The 23,602-nt window shown below is 41.9% G+C and overlaps 1 protein-coding gene across 1 annotated transcript in view; it reads left to right on the top strand.

Annotated features, from left to right (window-relative positions):
* The window catches only part of C8H10orf90 (chromosome 8 C10orf90 homolog), a 110,377-nt gene that overhangs the window by 40,413 nt on the left and 46,362 nt on the right, over positions 1-23,602 (top strand). The window contains exons 2-3 of the mRNA XM_063132808.1: positions 4,271-4,365; positions 11,324-12,440. Of these exons, the coding sequence (XP_062988878.1) occupies positions 4,271-4,365; positions 11,324-12,440 (1,212 nt within the window). The remainder of the gene's footprint in view (positions 1-4,270; positions 4,366-11,323; positions 12,441-23,602) is intronic.

The following is a 23,602-nucleotide window of genomic DNA, read 5'->3' as shown; positions in this document are numbered from 1 at the left end:
TTAATGTGCAGGACTAGGTTGTTGTTATTTTAGTGAGTTCCTGGTTACAATACGATTTGAATCAGAGATTTGCTTGCTCAGAGTTCACACTGAATTCCTGTCCTTTTAGTACTACAGAAGTAGTAAAAGAGAATTTATCTGTGTAGGTGGAGTGACTTTTTCCTCACTACTGACTATCCACAACTGCCCTCCCTCCCTCTCCAGCCTGAAATTGAGGAGGAAAGCCTTCCAAAGGAGCATTCCAGGCCTCAAGCTTGAGCAGGAGTTGCACTCCTAATTTTAGAGCTAAAGAATTAGCGAGAAAGCCTCTTCTTTCCATTTTCTTTTTCTTCCACAAGTGATTCCATTTGTTTTACTGTATTGATTCCTTGTCATGGAGGCAGTTGAGATATGGTCAGCCATTTTGACATCTGGACTTTGCTTCTGGAAGACTTCCACTTATATCCCATAAACAAATCTGTAATAGATCTTTGTGTGACGGTCTTACCTTACAGCAGAATGTAGGACTCAACTAGGAGTTCTTAGTTTCATACTGAACCTCCCTTAGTTGAGAAAACAACTGTCCAACCTCCTGAAGTGTAACTGCTAAGTGCTAAAAAAGTATTTTAGGGCCTTGCGTGGCTAAAGTAGACAGACTCAATTTTGGTTTCCTGCAAAGGCTTTCTAGGCTTTTGAAGTGCTTCAAGCTGGACCTTGGAAAAGTGCAAAGCAGCCCCTAGGTCTCAGCTTTAATGCAGTTTAATATCACTATGATATTCTATTTAATCTGAATACTAGATGGTTAGACACATTGGACAGAAAATACAGTGGGGGTGGGGTGGGAGAATATGGAACGAACACAGGGAAACTGTGTGTTAATCCTGGATTATTGCTTGCTGTTTGAAAAATGTAATATGATGGGGGAATCCATGCAGAGTTTAAATTTAAAACAATCCGTTCTTTTACTTTTTTTGTACACTGGTGCATAATCCTCCTCTCCATGATGCCAGACTCCCCTCTACATCAGAGTTTGAACACTAGGATTGTACCCTGTGCTGTCTAGAACCCTGCAGGCCTAACCACCGCAGGCCCAAATTGTCTGTATTGGAAATCACTTTGAAATAAACAGATGCTGGTCTTTAGGTCCACATTAGCAACAAAAAGTTTTAATGAGAGCAATAGAGACATGCTGAGCTTTACAGCATGAGGGAGTACACAAAAAGCTGTTGTCTCCCTGTTCTTCCACGAGGTTGTTTATCTTCACAGTAGGCTACCATGGAGTTCACCCTATAAAGCAGCAAGACTCTTCTGCATGTGGTTTCCCGGCCTGTAAAGGGAGTACAGTACGGAAACCTGAATACACTCAAAATATATGCATAAACTCTCACAAATATTTTATGTACTCGTGATTAATTCTGCAGAGGGCAAATGAGTTTATCAGGAGCGTATCTATCTATCTGAACGAGCAATACGATTATTTTGTTGTTCTGCTCACCTTTGTATCCAACATAGATGTTCAAATAATGGTTCACTTTCTGCTCTGGTTTGGGGTGGAATATTAGGGCTAGTGACCAATTACAGGAAGCCAGATTCTGGCTGGACATCAGGAAAAACTTCCTGACTGTTAGAGGAGTACGACAATGGAACCAATTACCTAGGGAGGTCGTGGGCTCTCCCACACTAGAAGCCTTCAAGAGGCAGCTGGACAACCATCTGTCAGGTATGCTTTAAGGTGGATTCCTGCATTGAGCAGGGGGTTGGACTCAATGGCCTTATAGGCCCTTTCCAACACTACTATTCTATGATTCTATGAATTAAAAAGGCTTACGGTGCAGTGCTTTACATAATTACTTGGAAGTAATTTTTTGTGAACCGCCCAGAGAGCTCCGGCTATTGGGCAGTATAGAAATGTAATAAATAAATAAATAAATAAATAAAAATGGTGCTTATTCCTAATTGTTCCTAGGATTATATTCTTTTTTTCTTAAATTAAGTGGGGGCACCCTTCAACATTGATTAATCTGATGTATTAATCTACTTCAAGAGTGAACTACTTGTGGTCCTTCAGATGTTGGACTGCAACTCCTATCAGCCTTAACCATCATGGTGAGGGATGATGGGAGTTGTAGTCTAACACCTGAAAGGCCACACCCCAATTTACTAAATGTGGCAGCCAGAGAGGTGGGGGAGGAGTTTGCCATTCGGTTGAGGTTCCATTTCAATTTCTAGTTTTGAGGATTCACTGTTAGCTATAAAAGTTTCCTGAAACATAAAACCCAAACCAAAATGATGGCCTATTGTTATCATGCACATTCTGAAGATGGAATTTCAGTACAAGTGTCATGGTAACATGTAATGTAAACATTCCATCCTACATAAGGTCTTACTGATACACGTCTGTCAGAGTAGTGAAAGGCTGAAAAGTTGCATTGTCTACTTGGGAGACGTTCAAGATCTTTAATTGTGACAATTCAGCTTCCTTTGAATCTATAATTTAGTTGCCTTGTGTGGTCTCTAAATCTTAAGTGAAATATGATCCATGCAATCTATGAAGGTGAGCAACCCCTCCAGCCCAGCTCAGCCCTGGCCCTTGCAGCTTCTATTATTTATAAAATTCCCAAAGTCTTCTAAGCATCTGACAGACTGAGAAATAAATAGACAGACTGGGAGTACAGAAGTGTTAGTATTCATATAGTATCCTTAAGAGCTTTGCAGAGCTGAGCCATGAGACAGCTCAGTTCTCCAAGGAGATTACAGTTTTAGCAACAGGGAACAAAAGCAAGAGCAGATTAAGTAATTTATTGTTTGCCTCCCAGCCCCTGCCCATTATAGATTTTGAGGTGGGCCTTGGCATATCAGTGCTGACACACTTCACATGTCCCACCCCCCTAATATCAAGGTTAATGTTCATACTGGGGAAAACGTGTATGTATATTATGGCACACAAGCAGAGTTGGAATGGACCAAGCCATTTTGTTCCCGGAGGGGAAGCTGAAAACGCCCCTTCCCCCTGCCCCGTACACAAGGCCAACCAAGTTAGTTTGGCAACTGAGGCAGAAAATCCCACAAGGACCTCTTTCCCTTCTGTTGCAGTATAAATGCAACAATAATAATTAAATAATTAACCATTTGCTGCTCTTTTATAACATCCCAAATAAGCTGTCTGAGATAGCCGCCTCCGGAATGTTGCTTAAAATCACACCATGCTCTTCATACTGCCAAAATAGTTTATAAATCATAGCCAATTCTTGCAATTTATCCTAGGGTTCTCCAGATTTCAGCTGTGGCAGAGGGTAAATGTATTAATACATGCTTAGGGTCATAGGGCCTCAAGGGACTGAATGATCATCTCAGCCCTGGCCTAGTCCTGATATTGACTCATCTAGTCATTCTACCCACATCCAGACTACGCTTGTGATGGACCCACACCCCAGCAATAGTGTCCTCCAACACACAATGGGTTGTATTCAGTGTTAGTCTAACTTAAGTCCAATTAATTTCAATGGGTTTACTCTAAGGAGGACTAACACTGGATACAACCCAGCAAGAATGAAAAGAGCATTATGCTGTAGAGATGAAATTCTGACACAATACAGATTGCTAAAGCAATTCAGCCATGCTGCATACTATGGGAAGAGGGGGGAAGACCTTCCAAGGTTGCAAATCAATCTGACTTAGAGGAACCTTTGAGTCAGGGGAGGGGAGAGACTAGAGCTCCATATCAGAGTGCATGCTTTGTGTGCAGAAGGTTCCAGGCTTACTTCTCTTCTAATTGGAGATGCTGAGATCTAAGGCAGGAGGCCTTGCAAAGGCATCTCTCTAGATGAGACCTTGTGGAGAACACATGGGACTAGATGGATTACAGTCCTATGCACATACCTACCTGGCAGTAAGACCCATTGAAAGCAATGGGGCTTACTTCTAAGTAGATACATCTAGGATTGCGCTGTAAAGCTCTGACAGTGTGCTTGTTCCTGTTGTAAAATATGGTAGCTATTCAGACACAGAATTTGAAACAAAGCCCATCCACTGAGAATCCTTAAGAGAAAAGAATCTTTTTGCTCCATAGTGAGAGTGTCTTAGTAACAGACCTAGAAATGACAGCAGGGGCTTCCCAGTGGGATTTTAACTACTTCACATGTGAGCAAAGAGATACCATAATTTCTGAGACAAATGCCTGTTGGATCATCTCTGTTAGTCGGTGGTGCTCTTATGCCTAGAAATGAACTTTATTTCACTCTGCTTTCATGTTATTGCAAGTAGCCTATTATCTTTCACCTTTTTTCTCTAGGAAAAAGAGAAAATCAGTATGGAGCTCATGCTTGGGAAACATGCAGAATTGTTCAGTATAATAAAGCAGCAAAGAAAGAGTCAAGCTTGACAAAGGTAAGGAAAAAAGAAGAGAAGCAGCAGCTTCCATTGAGCCTCCATGTCCGTCAGCGGAATGCACTGAGGTTTAAAAAATGATCATTTATCTGTATGCAGCGTGTTGCCATTTGTTTTGTGTTTAGTCAGATTTCACTTACTCAGCAGAAAAGTCCAAGTAAAGTGGCAGCTAAGATGTTGCAGTTTTGTTGGTCACCTATTTATTAATTCATATACTTTCCACATTCTTGAGAAAGATAAAGCACTAAACATGCTTGAAGGAAAAAACACATTCTTGAAAAACTTCACTGGCCCAGTGTTACAAGTCCAGGGGCTTGGCAGGTTTTATTATTATTATTATTATTATTATTATTATTATTATTATTATTATTATTTATATAGCACCATCAGTGTACATGGTGCTGTACAGAGTAAAGCAGTAAATAGCAAAGCCAATGGGCTCTCCATCTTGCATAAAAGCTGCCGTGGCTCAGGTTGCAAATGTCCAAAATGGCATTTTGTCTTAAGGAGGCTTCTCTTTTCTTGAGGCCTGTTTTTGATGTAACATTAAGAAACCAGCTCCATGGTAGATACATATAGTATCAAACACAAGAATCCTGCTGTCATTGAGCTGTTACACTGGTGCAACCAAATCGGCAGGGAATTCACCAGCTGGGACTGCTCCCCTGGTCAACTCACAGAACCCATTAGAGCTAAGGGCAGTGTCCAAGACTGCCTGTGTGCTAGTGGGACCCACTGCTGGTGCAGCTGGAAGCCAGCACCTTCCTAAAACAACCAGAACGAAGCCAAAATGCTTGTTTCCAGAATGGGAGAGGTTGGTGGCGCTAACGTTTGGGTCATTTCTGGTGTTGCCCTGGAGGTGGGTCCTGCTGGTGAAACATACTCAGCGGAACCCTAGTGGTAGCACTGGGTGCTGTCCCAAGTGTCCTGTAAAGCTGGAGTGGAAGAAGGAGCCAGCAAGGCGAACTGCCGTTATTGTCTTCTCCTGCTGCTGCTTCCCCAGGATGTTGTCCTTCCTCATTTTAACAGAGGCCATTGGTATCAAGCCTCCAGTGAGTAAGAGAGGAAGAAGAACAAGGAAGCTGGTATCATTTGCACCTCTTTAAATAGCCTTTTTAAAAAGAAAAGAAAACTGTTTAAATTTTTGTTGTTGTTGTTCTAATTGATCACATGTAAATTGCTTTGGGACTCTTCTCAGCTGAAGAGTAGGAGGAAATGCTTTGAATAAATATTACAGTGATGCAACAATTCGGAATAGTGCAGCTGCAGCTCCACTGGTGTGCAGCTCCACTAGGCAACAAAGACTTGCCAGTAAATCTTTTCAAGGCAAAAGAGAGATCTGTGTTCACAGTTGACATATTGCAATATGAAAACACATGTCAGAAACTCAGGGCAGTTCTACGTCAGCTCTCTTCATGGCTCCATCCATCTCCTCTTTTTTTTTTTTAAAGGATTATTGGAGAAAGAATAATTGTGTTTTTCTTCCTGACTTTAAATGGCCAAGACTGGTTCCTTGGGTAGTGAAGCAGTGCAAGTGAGTAGGTGGAGAATGATCTTGCCACTTATCTGTTCCCAGGAGAGAATTTCTAAATGCCATCGCCAAGTGCCAAACTGCATAAAAACAACCCTTACTCATTCCCTTAGCTTGCACTGTTGCGAGTCCTGGATCCGTTATATGCCAGCAGTCTTATTAGTAGTGGTGGCTAGTGTCAGAAGTGCCTAGCTTCTTTGCCATAGGACTAGATGACAGAGATGTAGATTCAGTGATTTAGCTTTATTCAAAAGTTTATCAAGTGACAGAATTTTTGTATGCTGAATTCACAGCACTTAATTTTAGAAGTGATAAATTTGTTAACTCAAGAGCTAAGAGGCCATGGCTTAGATTAAGAAGCAGTCCAGAAGCAAGAGCATAATCATAGAGACTTAACTCTTAGAACAGTATTAGGGGTTCAAAGCACTTAGGGATCCAGGTTCACAATGAAAGATTCCAAAACAGTCTATAGTTCATAACTCAAGAGGAATCATGGCTAGAGTCCTAAGCAAAAATAGAGATGTTCCCAAAAGCAGGATCTCCATGCTCAAGGTTTAGGGACAAGAATAGTTACAGCCAGGCAGAGATACTGTTCATGATGTAGTTCCTTTTTCAGTAGTGCTACCTGATAGGGGTCCCACCAAACTAAGTGCAGGGATTCAAGAATAAACTAGGCCAAAGAGCCATAGGCAATAGAAACAGTCCCAAATACAGGATTTCCATGTACAGAAGCTGAGTCAGGTTCAAGGATACATTAATACGTCATGACTAGGCAGAATTCCAGCTTATTGGAGACGTTCCATGTTTCAGGATCTTGCATTGCTGGGGTCCAAGTCAAACTAAGTTCAGGGATTCAGGAATTGACTAGACAAGGAGTTCCAAGCAGTAGATAAGTTTCCCCCCCTCAGAGCTTGTACTGAAAAAGGGCTCCTGGCAGATTTTGTTTAGGAAACAGGCTTAGAATCAGTCAAGGCTAGAAATGCACGCACCCTGGCAGAGATTAGATCCAATAACAGAGTCGGTATTGGAAATCTCTAATGTACAGGTGTCAAGGCAAAACAAGTCTTGAAAGTCACTAATAGCCCAGACCAGAAGGCTTTCTGGGCAAAAATGAAAGTACTCAGTTCATGGCAAAGAATACTCCATGGTCTATGAGCAGACCAGCAGGTTCTAACAATACCAGATTCAACACACAGAGGCCCAGAGTGAAGGACAAATCCAGGAGGGAGTGCACTTTGTTAGTCCAATCGATGGAAAGTCCAGGCTGAAAGTGTAAAAGCAGTAAAGACGTAGAATCCGTTCCTGGCAGGGAACCAGTCAAAGCTCCAAATTCTTTGTGGAACATTGGTTGCCAGGTTGGATTTTTCTAGTTACAAGGTTGCAGATGAAGAAGAAGAGTTCCAGGCAATAAAAGATGTTGATACTGCTCATGTATCAGTTTATAAACAGAGGAGTGGTTACTGAGCCTATTATTAATAACTTAGTTCTGACAAATGAATCTGACCAATCAACACGCCAAATCAGGATGTTTTGGCTCTGCCTCCTTGGGTGATGCTGAGAGTTGAAACATCCTTCTAAACAACACTCTTCCCCTATAGGTTGTTCCCCATGGAATATTTCTCTGGTAATAACTCAGAAATCAGCTAAAGGCCGAAATGCAGCTGTTTGATAAACTGTTTTGGATTTTACTCCTCCTTTTGCCCGTAATTAGCTGAGAAGTTGAACAGCGATATGCTGTCGCGGAAGCCACCGTCCAGCAGCTGTACTCGACTCTACATTATGCTTACTAAAAGCTGGAGCAGACTTTCGCTCAGAGGTGGCAAGGCAAAATTTGGACATCTGGCGAAGTAGTGCAGTGTGTAAGAAATAGCTGCTGCCACTGAGTGGCAACAAAGGAGGCAATTCCCTTTCCTTAGACTGTGTATTTCAGGGATGCACAACCTTTTCAGCCATGAGCCCAACGTCTAGGGTTTGCTGAACTCCCGACCCCCACCCACCCAGCAAAGTAGTTCTTACTGATTTGAACATTTCGTCACCAAGCAGAAATGTTCTTTGCATGTCTACTCAGGACTAAGCCCCAGTGGAACATCTTTCAGGCATGCAAAGCACAGCCTTTCATATTGGGCTCACTAAAGGTGGGGAGGCTTTCTTCAGCCTAAGCAGGGAAAAACCCATTCTCATATCAGTGGTCAGCTATAAGAACGATAAAGGCATTTCAACTTTAAGTACCTTGCTCTTTAAAAAATTAAAGGTATGTGTACTTAAAATGTAAATGCCTTTATGATTTTAAAGGCATTTAAAGAGCAGGGTATTTAAATTCAGAGATAAGAATGGGGGTTTCACTGCTTAGAGCTGAAGGAAGCCTCCCTCTGCCTGCCCCCATCCCTGCCTCCAATCTTCTGTGCTGTCCCAGCACTGCTAATAGCAGCAGTCTTTCCCTCAAAGCTGGGGCGCTCACCTGGGGGCTCTCTATATATCTTGTTTGCCCTGCAATGGCTGCGTGTTGATGCTGCATCAGTTATACAATGCAGCTACCGACTGGCACCCACCGCGGGGCTTTTCCCCGACGCTGTGCTTTTGAAAAGTTGGGGACTTACCCCGACTTCTTCTTTTGAAGCAATGTTCACTTCCTTCGGCAGGGCCTCATCAGTGGGTGACCCACAGTGGGTGCTGCTGGCCAGTCAGCAGTTGTTTGCCCACACAGTGTACTTCAGCCTCCCACAGCCTCTTGTTGCCACCTTGTAAATCTGCTCATACGTGTTGTCATTCTTGGGTCCCTAATCACTGGCAGGGGCATCTTCCTATGCTCCACACTTTCTCATGGGTCATCACTGGTATGCAGGGCTAGCTCTCAGAGTGATTCTTATGAGTACGAATGAGGGAAGGCACTGTTATCCGCAGGACCTGCTTGTGGGCAGTGCATTAACCACCAGTTAAAAGGCTATCTGGATAACTTCTGGGAACACATGGGTATCAATCCAGAATTAGCAAATAATAATTTACCATTGCTTAACACAATGTAAACAGCCTTAATGCTTCCACTTTCACAGCAAGAAAATCAGAATTAAGCAAACTGCCCTCTATGACTTTGTGTGTTAGCTCGGTAGCTGGGAAAAATGGTTATAATAACCCTCTCACTTAGAAACCTCTTTGCTTGTAAGAGGTAGTGTTGCTGTCTTTCTCTTCTTTCTTTCATTCTTTTTAAAAACTTTGTGCTGTCAAAATGGGATTTCTCATTCATTGCTACAATTTCATAAATACTGCACAAGGCAGCACAACAATAAAATAAATGATTATGGACAGTGAACCAAAGAGCCTCCAAGAATTTTCACATATATAGCTGGACTTGCTGTTGTCCTTTTCTAGCCATCTCCTCCCCCCCCACCTCACCCATCACTGCACTGCATCACTATTTAATGCAGCATTGAATGCTGATTTTTTTTTAAAAAAACCAGGGAATTTCAGAAGCATCTTGCAATGTGGAACAGGGAGAGAGAGGGAACACTATTCAGAAAAAAAACTACCTCCCTCTGCAAGTGAACATGTGGATCTCCCTTTACAGTAGATCATAACCACTGGACTTCCAAAAGGCTTTTGACAAAGTCCCTCACCAAAGACTCCTGAGCAGATTTAGCATCATGGAATAAGAGGAGAGGTCCTCTTAGGGATCAGTAGCTAGTTAAAGAACTGAAAGCAGAGTGTAAGAATAAAACAGTAATTTCTCTCAATGGAGAGATGTAAATAGTGGGGATCTGTATTAGGACCAATGTTGTTCAACATGTTCATAAATGACAGGGAATTAGGAGTGAGCAGAGTCAAGGTTACCCTTGACACCAAATTCTGTAGGGCACTTAAAACAAAGTGTAATTGTGAGGAGCTCCAAAAAGATCTCTCCAAACTGGGAAAATGGGCATCCAAATGGCAAATGTGGTTCAGCATAAACAAGTCTAAATCCTCCTCTTGGGAGGAGGATTTAGATTCCTTAGCAAACTGCTCTCTTACAAAAGACATGGAGCAACCTGAGGAATCCCCTTGCAGGGTTCCTGACTCTCTTACTTCATCCCATGGCTCTACAGAGCACCATCAGCAATGGACCAGGTGGAATGCTAGGAGTTGTTGGTGGAGTGCCTGCCTGGCTACCAGATGATTCTTTCACCCAGGGTTTACCCAGGAGAAAGGGTCTACTCAGGGAGAAGAAGACTAGTCTCTTTCCAGTCCTTTGCTGTGTTAACAGCTCTTATTAAGCTCATTGCTCCAGCTATGTGCCTAGGATAGGTGAGTGGTTGGTTTATACAAGGCATGGTTGGGTTTCACTATCACCCATTGTGAACTGTTGGCGTAAACAAACATTTAAATCCTGTCTCGTATCTATGAGAAATATTGGGTGGGCAGCATAAAATAAGAACCTGCATAAACGAAACACAGGCAAATATCCTGATGCAGACTCAGGTTTGTTTGTTGTTAGTTTATGCTGTATTTCATCAGAAAGGGAGTTATAGGATTGTGGAAAGGGACAAATTTGAAAGCGTAAGGATGAAATGACTAATGAATACGCATTTTACTGCTTGCATCCAATAGATAAGCTTTGTTTTCCACTTTTGGACAATATGTTAGTTGTATCTTACTACTGTATATAGAAAAAAAAACAATCTTAGGGTAACTGCATTGTTTAAAGGAAATTCTGTTTATGTCATAAGAGATGGTGATTGTCATAGCCAGAAACATGACTGTAGGTCACTGTTAATAAGTACTCAGCATATGTCTCCCTGCTATGGATATTTTGTGCAGCCAAGAAATGTTGAACAATAAGGAGCTAATGAAATGAATGAGACCCAGAATAACCATAGATGTATATGTGTACTATTTGTGGGAGGCAAAGTGGAAGAATTCCCCCCACCCTGCCACAAGTCATATTTGATGCTTTTGTGCAACAGCGCTGACCCAGCTCCCACAGATACACTCTACAGAAAATCGCAGTCCACCTACGTAATTCATTTTGCAATGCATTTGGAGGCTGTAAGTGCATAAAGCGCTTTCATATTTCAGCAGATTGGAATGAAGGCGTAGTGTGGCGTAGGTTATAATCCGAAATTGACAGTTACTATTGGCATATACATTGTTAAACAAACCCAAGGCCATCTACCCAACTGAGCAAATCAATTAACCATTCAAACAAACAGCCCTTTGAATGTATAATTTGCACATGAAATGGGTCATATTTTCATTCTCGCTCCTTGAGGCATTTCAGAGTTGGTTTTTGTCCATGTTTCTTTTAAAAACGGCCTGAAGTGAAACTGCAGGAAGCAGAATATAACAAGAAGGCTTGTATAAAACTATTAGATGTTATCACAGCCCCCTCTTAGATGTACGTTTTCTAGGGGTTTCTAGCATAGAGCACTTTAAATGTATGGATCTTTTCCTTTGCAGGACTCTCTGCCATCCCAAAATACAAAAACGATTTCATCTATACTCATTTCACAGATGATTGATGAGAATAAATCAAAAGAAAGTATGGCTGCTTTCCCTATGCGGTCTGTAATCAACCAGTCTGATGCTTATCACATGAACCAATCTTTGGCTAATCATAGCTCAGTCAACGTTAATAGAGCATTCATATTGCTTCCCAGAAGATTAGGAATTCAAATATCTTCAGATGACAACATATTTGGAACAGACTCTGATAGCAAAGAGGAAAAACAATGTCATAAGCGGAAGAAAGGTTTTGCTTCCATCACCATTACTGCCAGACGAGTCGTTTCGCCTCCTAAGAGTAAACTACAGGTGGATGCTTCCAGCCCTTCTTGCTTGAAATGCCAGGGAAGTAAGCTGCTCCTGAACCGTGTTTCTGCTTCAAGTGTAATTAGGCTAGATCAGCTCTGTGGACCTTTGCACGCTCAAGGATGTTGTCGAATTCAAAATGCCACCGAAATAAAGGACTCTGAACTTTGTCCACAGCTTTGCAAGGAGCAATGCAGCTTGAATTCTAGCCCTAATAACAAAGAGAACAGAATGATCCCCCCAGGAAACAGCCATCACAAAGAAGCACCCATTTCCTTCACTTCGAGTGTTCACCTCAGTATTTCCCAGCAGTGCCCAAGTACAATATATTATGTAGACAAGTCTCTCTCAGTGCCTGTGGGTCAGCCTCAGACTAAGAACCAAAAAATGCATAGGTCAGTTGTGTCTTTCAATATAAATTGTAGTTCTCCCACTTTAACGCCAGATGGAGTGGATGGTTTAGCTAATGGAAAGCTAATCACACAAGTACTTAAGACCAGGCTCCCAGAGGATAGCAAGACACCGCTGAAAGCAATTTGGAATGCAGATCTCACAGAGACCGGCTGGGATAAAAAACAGACGTTGGAAACGGAATCTTTAGGGACTGCGTATCTCTGGAAAGGTACCTCCCCATCTAAAACTCTGTCAGTTGTGGATAGCCCTCAAGGACTTGATAATCCAAGGCCAACAAAGAGTAATGAAGTAAATTCAGGGGACAATCACATTGCTTTGTCTCCCCACATTCCCCACTGGACGTACAGCGAAGGTGAGTAGGTTAAATAAGCCCAAACTTGTTGGATCAGATATCTAGGACAGACTAAATCCATCATCCTTTTAACTGTGACAGCAGCTTTTTTTTTTAAAGTTGCCTCTAGAAAATAAACATATGGTGGATCTGAGGGCCGTTTCATTATATGATGTTTTGTACATGGGAGCCTGTACACAAGCATAACATTTATGTATGGTGTGCATGTATATTAATACTTTCTTTTGTTCTTTTTGTCTGCAAATGCACCTGGACAGGACCTCAATTTGGTTTGGTTTTGTGTTTTGTGTGGAGTAGGCTCTCAGGATCAAAATATAATATATGAAGCGGCTCTGAATGCAAATGTAAATCTCCAGTTATGAGGTTATGTCATGTTCCTGCTGCAAGTTCCCCACTGACACTGGAGCCACTCAACAAGGTCTGTTGAAATAATCACAGGTTCTGCAGTGACAGTGCTGGCGTCCACCTAACATCAATCAGGCATTCTCCTCCTCAGGTTTACAGGTAATGGGCAGAATCCAAGCCTTGCCCCTCAGCCAGTGGAAGGCTTCTGTCAACAGAAAAGGGAGGTATGATTCCCCTTCCCTTCTACAACCCTCTCCCCCATATCTGCGTGGGAGGGTTGTAGGACCCTCAATAGTAGATTTGGGGGAGCAAGGGAGGTTGCAGAGAGGAGAGGAAGAGAAAGTTTAATCATACGAGCAGAAGTCCCATTCAGACAACATTCGATTTCACCCAACGTTTTCAGCATAAATTTTCACTGATGTAAATATTTGCTACAACTGACAAGTGAGAACAAAGCCTAATAAACTAAAAAAAAAGTAATAATAGGGAGTGGTCTCCTCCTCCTCCTTTTTCTTTAAATAACAAGAAGATGGTGAAGTCATACCTTTCAACATTGGCAACTGAAGTCCACAATGGTTTTTCAGGTTAAATGCAGTCTTGAGAGTGTTCTGCAAAATATATTATTATTATTATTATTATTATTATTATTATTATTATTATTATTATTATTTATTTATTTATATAGCACCATCAATGTACATGGTGCTGTACAGAGTAAAACAGTAAATAGCAAGACCTTGCCGCATAGGCTTACAATCTAATAAAATCATTGTAAAACAATAAGGAGGGGAAGAGAATGCCAACAGGCACAGGGTAGGGTAAGCAGGCACAGGGTAGGGTAAAACTAACAGTATAAAGTCCGTACATATCTTAGAGCTCCATCACATCAGTGATTTATCACACACTCGCCATTCCTGGTATGCGTTTTTGCATCACATGGCATCGCCTCTGTCCTGCACTCATCTTGCCCCTTCTCCCCCTTGTTGTGTTTTATTTTGGTGCGGGGAAAGTCTAGATTATTTTCCCGTCTTGTTTTTTCCTTTGTTGGGGGTATGTACTAATGGAGTTTTGCTGATGAAAGGGGAGGGTGGGGCGGTTCTCCTCCTCCAGCACGTTGTCGTAGGCACTTGTTAGTTGGTTGAATGGAGCCCAGATGAAATCTTAAAAGTAATCACTAGATAACAAAGCCAGGGTGAGGGGGGGAGCCCACACCCATCAGAGTACCACAACCAATGAACTGGAGGAAGAAGGAGAAGGGGCGGGGTGGTGGAAGAGCAAACAAGTGAAAAGACTTTTTAACATGTATTTTATATCATGTTTTTATACTGTTTGTTTTATACTTTGAATGGTTTTAGTTTTTGTGAACTGCCCAGGGAGCTTCGGCTAATGGGCGGTATAAAAATGCAATTAATAATAATAATAATAATAACAACCCACATGAAAGGGACTGTGTGTGATGGAGCCCTTGACGCGTTTATGAAATGGAGGTAAAAAAAGGCAGAGACAAACCAGAGGGGGGGGGAAATAGATGTGATGGAGCTCTTAGATCATTTTACCAATATGAGGGGGGCTGTGTTCGAGGTAGAAAGTTGAGATTCAAGTTATTACAGACTCCAGTATAGTCAGGAGCCAGAGCTTAAGCCCTCTGTTATGGACTTATGTTTTACATAGCTCTTGTACCTTTTTCCCACTGGTGAAGCCAGAAATGCACTTTGCTTTGATTTTCTGTAGCCTTTTTTAAATATAAAATAAGTGGCAAAGGGTAACTTTCAGTTCAGTACAATAAAAATCAAGGCGCCTTTTTTTTGCGGTGTGTGTGTGTGTGTGTGGCTTCCATCTAAAATAGACTGCCTCCTTTGCAGCCCCAACAAGTTTAAACCTCAGCTGAAACAATCCACAACATACCTGTGAGACAGAAGAGTAAGAAAATACATAGTAAGAGAACCCACATCACTTTTCACCACCTTCCTGCAATGTCAAGTTTGTCTCCTCTGTGAAGTTCCTTCAGCTATTGTGAAATGAGGTACATGTTTTAGGGTATGCAGCAATAGGTGTATGGTCTGGAATAATCTGCTGGAAGAATAGAAAACATGCAGAGGGGATTTAGGTCTGGGGTCCCCAATGCGACACCCACTGGCAACACGGCACGCTCTGGAGCCTCCAATGGCATCCGTAAAGCTCTCCACTCCCTGCCACCTTCAAAAAATTATTTTTAATAATTAAGAAAAAAACTTGAAAAGGGTTAAGGCACCAGGTTCTCCTTCCTGTTCCTGAATCTGTTGCTGTTCAGCTGTTCAGTGGGCAGGAAGTGCTTCCTGGCCCCATCCAATCTTCTTCCATCCACACAAACCTTTCCTCTTTGTTCGCTCTCCACTCCCAGCCTCTAGCTTTGCTCTTTCTCTCCACCCAACCCCTTTCCTCACTATTTCTCTCCCTTCCCCATCCCCCAGCCTTGCTCTTTCTCTCCCAGTCACCCCTTTATCTTGCTGTTTCACCTCCTCCTTGTCCCTAGCCTTGCTATTTCTCTCCTCCATCTCTTTACCTCACTGTTTCTCTCCCCTACCCCCTACCCATTGTAGCCCCTAGCCTCACTCTTTCTCTTCCCCCTAACTCTTTGCCTTGCTATATCCCCTTCTCTCTCAGCCTCTGGCCTTGCTATTCCCACTCCCCTCTTTTGACTAGCCACCCACCCACTAGCCACCTCATCCATAGGAGCCATTGTGGTGTTCCCCACAGCTGTTTCTTAAATTCCCAAATGTGCCTACAGGTCCAAACGGGTTGGGGACCCCTGATTTCGGTAGTCAGTGCTAACTTGTGTGAGCAGTTTCAGGGGAAGTCAAAGAAATCCAATGTGCAGAGGAAGTCAAAAATGCAAGCCTTGTTCCTTCCTTCCTGATCTGGAACCAGTCTGGGTCAGATGCTCAGTCAGCGTTGGGAATGTTATATTTACAGATCCCCCACAGTGCTCAGCTTGTCCTAGCATACCATGCCATTTTATAGATGAATCTTGAAAGAAGTCTGTGTGTGATGTCCTTTTTAATAATGCTGATACACTGTTGTGAGTATGAATCCTGGCTGCAATTCAACACACACAGCTGAGCTCAGATCTCAGTGGTTGCACCCTTTAGCCCCCTAATGTTAAACATTATTAAGAGAAATCTGTGTGGCTGCAGGACTGTTTCTTACATGTCAGACACTTACTATTTGGTGCTTTTCAAAGGGTTGGTTTTTAAAAAATAATAATCCTGAAATAATTCTGCTCAGATAGGTTCCTATTTTTCTAAAAAAAGAAAAGAAAAAAAGAAACAACACAAGCATTTGCATGTGGTTAATTAAAGACAGAAGTTTTAATTCAACAAGAAATGTAAAGATAGTTCAGCAATGGAACTGTGCATACAGAAAGATTAGAATCATTGGAACCGATTTTTTTAAAAAGCTAAACGTTATTCAAGGATAATAAAAGTATTGCTTCTGCAGCATTAAAGAAAAACAGAATGAATTAGTTTGCCTCCTGGGGAGCCGTCCTACCTTGAATTGTATAAATTTTACACATTCAAAACAACTCTGGTAAACAGTCCTGAAATGCTGGCTTCTTTTCTAGCTATGACATTGTGATATCCTTCTTTGTTCTTTGGAGGGGGCTCTGTTTCAGTGGCAGGGCACAAATCTCAGTTTCATCTGTGTGAAAAGGATTTTAGTTAGCAGCACTAGGAAAGACCTCTGTGCCTGAGCCCCCAGAGGGCTGTTGAGAGTCAGCGTTCACAGTATTGAGTGAGTTGGACTGATGCTCAGGGGCATTCTCAAGCAGCTTCATTCCTTCATATGATATAATATGCAAATGTGCCCCTTGAGTGGTTCCCCAACCAAGAACAAGATTTTTTTGGTAACCTTACTGAATTCTTCCTGCTTTGAACATTATAAATAGTGCTAATTAATAATGACTCAAAAGGTCATGGCCTTTCTTGTTGGGATCAAAAAACTAATGAGTAGTCAATTACCTGTCAGCCGTTTAGCAGTGACAAATTGTAGGAAATGAGTAATATTCATGAGCCTTCATTAGAGTTGGTGTTGAGTTATACCTTCAAATGAAAGATGGGGAAGATCTATTAGGTCATCCAATCTAATCTGCATATAAAATACAGCATGGCTCTACAATTTAATAACTTGGAGCAATGCAGGCTTGATGTTAAGTGTGGGAGACGAATGTCATCTTCCTGCTTTGCAATACAGTATCTTTGGGTTTGCCCTCCAAAACACAAAGCTACCTCATCTACTGTTGATAAATTTCAGACTCCTAAGGAGAAGGTGGTGGTGGTGGGGAATCTCTGAAACATGAAAGGTGGGTGCTAATTTGTTAAGAATAGAGGGGGCAAGAGCTATCAGAGGCTAAAATTATTAACAAAAAAAAATTAAACAGAACATGTTCTTAATTCTTCTGTTTAATTATTACAGTTATATTACACTGTAGTTATAATTTTATGTATAATTTTATTACAGTTATATTACACTGTAGTTATAATTTTATGTACACTGCCCTGGGATTGCCTTTGGTGAATGGGAAGCAGTATAGAAGATCATAGAATCATAGAATAGCAGAGTTGGAAGGGGCCTACAAGGCCATCGAGTCCAACCCCCTGCTCAATGCAGGAATCCACCCTAAAGCATCCCTGACAGATGCTTGTCCAGCTGCCTCTTGAATGCCTCCAGTGTGGGAGAGCCCACAACCTCCCTAGGTAACTGATTCCATTGTCGTACTGCTCTAACAGTCAGGAAGTTTTTCCTGATGTCCAGCTGGAATCTGGCTTCCTTTAACTTGAGCCCGTTATTCCGTGTCCTGCACTCTGGGAGGATCGAGAAGAGATCCTGGCCCTCCTCTGTGTGACAACCTTTTAAGTATTTGAAGAGTGCTATCATGTCTCCCCTCAATCTTCTCTTCTCCAGAGAGGAACCAGTACCTCACGTGATTTGGAAGCTATACTTCTATTAATGCAGCCCAAAATAGCATTGGCCTTTCTTGCAGCCATATCACACTGTTGGCTCATGTTCAGCTTGCAATCTACAACAATTCCAAGATCCTTCTTGTTTGTAGTATTGCTAAGCCAAGTATCCCCCATCTTGTAACTGTGCCTTTGGTTTCTATTTCCTAAATGTAGAACTTGAGAAACAGAAACCAAAGGCACAGTTACAAGATGGGGGATACTTGGCTGAGCAATGAACAATCAACAAACATGAACACATTATTATCAAATAAATGAATACAAATCAATAACTGTTACGAAATCTAGACTTAAAACTTATGCTTATCTAACACACTTGTTCTGTTTTTCCATCACAATCGCATAATCAGTCATCTATTTTATGCAAAGTTTTCTGTCTTCTGTCTTCTGTCCCAGGCTGTGTTGCTCCTAAGACCTAGAGCTGAACAGCTGTTGTTGTCTTTAAATCAGTTTAGTCTGTTGCAGCTGGCACCACATCTCATCTGTATTTCTACAATTCCTCTCCTTTCCTTTCAGCTGGCTGATGATTGGATTTTTAAACCTTTTCCCTTTGAACAGGAGAAGCTCATGCCATGTCAGAAACTGATTTTGAAAACGCCCAACATTTTTTAAAAAGGAGTGCTCTATGGCATAGGGGCCTGCTTTTTGAAATACTCAATTCCAAAGCCCTTTTTGGTGCACAAACCACTATTTATTCATTCTGTATTTAGGATAGATTATACTCCTTACAAAATTCCAAAGTATAGTAAAACTAGTTGTATGGGTCTTTGGATACAAGCCTTGAGCCTCTGTAGTTTAAATAAGTTGCTCCTTAATAGGATGCCCCTTAAGTCATCAGGTGGACACCATTAATACTGTTCATAGACAAGACATTTCATCAGGTAAAGTTGGCTTGCCAAGAAGTCTTCTGTAGCTTAAATAGTTTGATTGGCTGCATCTCTGAAAACCTCCAAGTCAGCATAGTTACTGCTCACAGGCAGGCAACAGAGAAATACAGCTTGCCCAGTCCATCATCTGTAGCAGGTTGGTGGACTGAGTGCTCATCAATGGCTCCACATCAACCTGGAGAAAAAGTGGGGTGCCACAGGGTTCTGTTTGTAAGCCCAGTGCTCAACATTTTCATAAATGACTTGGACGGAGTAGAGGGGATGGTCCATCACATGTGACGATGATCCAACTGTGGTAGCTACTACCTTAGAAGATAGAGACAGGATTCAAGATAGTTCTGACAAAATGGAAAACTGGGCCCAAATGAACAAAATTAATTTCAACAGAGATAAATGTGAAGTTCTGCATTTAGGCAGGAAAAATCAGTTACACAAATACAGGATAGGTAATACTTGGCTGACAGCAGTACATGTTATGAGGATTTCTTGGTTTTAGTAGACCATAAGCTAAATTTGAGTCAGCAGAGCAATGTGGTGGTTTAAAATACTAATGCAATTCTAGGTTGCAGTAAGAAATAAATTTAGTATTATTATTATTATTATTATTAGTATTATTATTATTATCATAGAAAGTAATGGTACCAATTTATTCTGCATTGGTGACACCTTACCTGGAGTATTGTGTCATGGTTTTGGACACCCAAGTTTAAGAAGGATATTAACAAACTGGAACATGTCCAGAGTAGTGTGATAAAGATGATGAGGGGTCTGGAGACCATGAGCATGTCTAGACCAGGGGGGAGGGGGAAGGATCTCATGATATTCTGCTCACGAGATCCTCGCCTTTGTCCAGACCTGTGCGCGACATCCTGGGAGGAAGGAGGGATGTCGCACCCGCCATATTTTTTTTTTTTACAGAAGGATGAGTGCACTTGTGCTCCAACTAAAAGTGAGCTTTTTTTTTTTTAAAAAAAAAAAACACATTCCCCCCCACCCTTGATGGGCACTCTGAAGACCTCCGTGCCCTGTTCCCACCTCCTCAAGTTTACTCGCGAGGAGGTGGGACGAAGCCGGGATGGGTGCCCACACCTCCCACGGTCTTGGGACGATCTCGAGACCACGGGAAGTGTCGGGCTAAAAGGGTCTGCCGATATCCCAGGGAAATGGAGGGATCATCCCTCCCTGCTCCTGGGATCCCCTGTGCGTCATCTGGATGCGCAGGGATGATCCCCGGGATAACAACTGGTCTAGACATGCCCCACGGCCTTTGAGGAAATGTTGAAGGCGTTGGGTATGTTCAGTCTGGAGAAAAGACAATTAAGAGGCAATATGATAGCCATATTAAAATACCTGAAAGGCTTTTACATACAGTAGATGATGGGGCAAATTTATTTTCAGTCATTCCAGAGGTTAGGGCCCAAACCAATGGGTTCAAATGAAAAGTATAAGAATTGTGACTGAACATTAGGAAGTATTTCCTGATGGTAGAAGTTGTTCAACAGTGGAGGAGGCAGCTTCGGAAGGTGAGGAACTCTTCTTCATTAGACATTTTAAAGTAGAGTCTGGATGGCCACCTCTAAGGGATGCTGTAGTAGTGGAATTGAGGAATTGAGCATGTAAGTGTCCTTTTTGGGTATATTTCAGTCCTGCTTCTTTAATATCTGTTTGTGCATCCCCCCCTTGCTAATTACCTGGCAGGAGTTCCAGTATAAAAATAGACACATCCAAGAATTGGTTAAGTCAGCTTCCCCGTAGCAAGAAGGCTAAAGGTGAAGGAGCAGGGCCAAGTGGAGTCCTGCAGCTCTCTAGGAAGTTTGCAGACCAGCGTATTGTGTTTGATAGCCATGGTTAAGAAGCAGAAGAACACACGGATTGGCATGTTGGGTCAGGCTAATCTACACCTACAGCCCTTTCGCAATGGAGGAGGGATAATTGCGATGGTCCCCAGCTTCCGCGATCAGTGCTCATGGGACACATGCCACTGATGTTTCCTGCAAGTAAAGGAGAGCCATTGCGGGAGAACGTGTACCCTGTGATGGCGGTTCTTAATGTGTATCAGAAGAAGTGGGCAGGACTAGGCAGATGGGCATGGGGCACAGATTTTTTTTTTAATAAGTCCTGAGAGATGCGCACCAGTGCAGACACACAGCAACACAAGGGGGGGACAGGTACTGTGTTGAAAATGTGCTGCTGCGCAGAGATATATTTGGTGATTTTTTTAAAAAAACACTCAGTGATAAAGCACGCCAATGCCCATTCACGCACCCTTGACAGCTGATTGGCTGTTGCCTGAGCCAGGAGCTCATGCGGAACAGCAGCAGCTTTGCACAAGGGGGGGCACACCAGCCGAGGACTTCGGGATTGTAGAGAGAGAGCTGAAAAAGATGTGACAAAAGCAGTCAGCGATGTTCCGGAATAACTGAGGGGTTGACCTGAGATCACAGCAGGATCAGCTGTGCATCATGTGGCCCAATAGGGCCAGATCTACACCAAGCAGGATATGACACTATGAAAACGGTTTGAAAACTGTACATGAAGTGTGTCCAGGGCCCCAATAGTTGTCACTACTGTTATAAACCATTTTAAAGCAGTAGTGTACATCCTGCCAAGGGATGACTTCAATATTACCCTGGAATAAATGGCTGGTGTAGACATGGACCAGATTATCTAACGTTCATCCTCACTTTGGACATGGAAAGGGTGAACTGGAAGCTGAGGTGAGTTGAAATATACCGAACTTGTAGTAAATCAAAAGTGCTGTTCTTTGTGATTTCAGCATAAGTAGCTGTGTGAAGAAAAAGTACAGTATTCTCTCTGGTACACTGAGGCCAGCAGAATGGAGAACGCCTTGAAAATGGTTGTGACCTAGTAATCTGCATGTGGCTGAAATGCTCTGGAATTCATTGGCCTTGTAACAATCCTTAGTGAACAGCCTCTGAAGCAACCTTAGATATACTTTATATAGTTCTGCATCGGTAAGGCTGAGTAATTCAATATGCAAACCTTTTTTTGCATAAGTGACAGGTTTTTACGATTTTATTTCATCCAGGGCTTTCCATTTAATTTTTATTGTCACATTTCCTGACAGTAGACTCCGAAGCTTGCAAACAGAGTTTGACTTACAATTGAATAGTGGAGCTTAATAGCAGGTGGCAGCTGAAGATCTGTCAGTTAGGAATACGTCTCATTGCTTTTGGAGAAGATATAAAGTGACTGATTTCCAAGTCCTGATAACTTTTTGTTTTTACACTATGAATAGATAGGTGTCTCTCGAATGTATTTGTGAGTAGCATGCAATATATAGAGAGAAAGGTGCTAATGCAATAACCCTGTTTCATAGTGAAACCAGGATTATTAAGTATTCTCTTTTGCCCAGTGACAAAAATATCAGAAAACTCTTATTTCCTTTCTCTTGATTATATATTTTAAATTAATGGTTAAATCAATCAATAAATCAGCATAATACCCTGCTTCCAATAATGTTCCAAACTAAATACACCAGAAAGTTTCAACTCCATACAGAATTAACATGATTCCATTCCCTGCTTCTTATCTCCAGCCACTGTCAGATGGATGCTGTGTTTTTCTTACTTAAATGTTTAACAATATGTCTTCCATGCATTTGTCTAGTCTTTTTTAAACTCCTTAGTTTTTCCAGCTGTAACAGGTGAAGTTGTGTCAAGAATGATATGGGCTACTATGTGTTAACTGAGATAGGAAAGATATATTGGTGTGTGGGTGTGGGTGTGGGTGTAAGTAAGTAACACTAGGTGTTATATCCAGTGTTATGCTTGTACCTGGCAGTATCCAACTGTGTCATTCCACTAATCCAATTGATATTGTGCTAGTGAAAACTTTGTTCCTTACTATGCACAAGAGGAGAATCCAACTAAAGTTATTTTTGCACAAGTGTAGTAGTGCAAGCTGCTGTGAAGTGGCTGTGCAAGCAGTTGCACGACAGAAAGATTCAGCAGAGCTCCGCTAGTGCTATTTGGATTTGTGGAATGACAGCATTGATTACTGCCCATAAAAAATTACAAGAGTTGGCGTTACGCAATGGCTAGCAGAGCAACTACTGCAAGCAAAACTAGTCTAATGAAATTCTAATGAGTTCAGAAATGCCTCGTGCAATGCCTTGCAGAACCGCTTGCCCAAGAGGAATCAAAGTATTGGATTTGACACTTGTGCAAGTATGAAAATGGGTTTCTGCAAGCAGTTGAAGCTTTGCACTAAAAGGACAGTACTATTGGATTCCTGCGATTTTAAGCTCCAACTTCATTTAGAGCAGCTTGAGTCTGTACATTCCTACTTCCTCACGATTTGCCTCGATTATCCTCAACTCCTTTATATTTATTAAGTAACATAATGATGCTGTTGGTGACGGCACCCTCCCTTTAGTATGTATATTACTATCACTTCATTCATTATTTGTCCTCTGGGGATCTTTGCCATGTAATTGGTGTTTATGTGCTTTGTGTTGGCCACGCTGCAAAGTGGATGATATACGGGCCAGTCCATCGGGGTGCTGCATTTGGTTGAGGACCTTGACTCATGGCAGCAATTTCCATTTCTAGATGATTTCCGCGTCCATCCTAGCCTTACATTAAAAGTATGTTTTTTATGGTGATGGCAGATACCTGTGTCAGAGAGAAACCAACTGAACCATTCCTACCTTGTGTGCTGCTTGTTTTGTTCTATGACATGATGAACAGTTCACTTTGTGACGAGTTAGCATGTTTTTTATATCTTCAGCATAATACAAAATGATACCTTTGCCCAGCTTTAATATATATCCATATTTAAATGACCCAAACCTGAATATTTACGTTTAATAACATCCCAGGAAAACTCTTGCTCAAAGGACCTCAGGTTGCACTTCAGTATTTCCAAGCAAATATCCTTAAGATCATAGCCTTTGACCACCAAGCCACAT

This window comes from Elgaria multicarinata, chromosome 8, assembly GCF_023053635.1.
Source record: "Elgaria multicarinata webbii isolate HBS135686 ecotype San Diego chromosome 8, rElgMul1.1.pri, whole genome shotgun sequence".
NCBI classification, from domain to species: Eukaryota; Metazoa; Chordata; class Lepidosauria; order Squamata; family Anguidae; genus Elgaria; species Elgaria multicarinata.
Note: the sequence above shows the minus strand (reverse complement) of the source record. Positions and strands in the feature narration are given on the sequence as shown.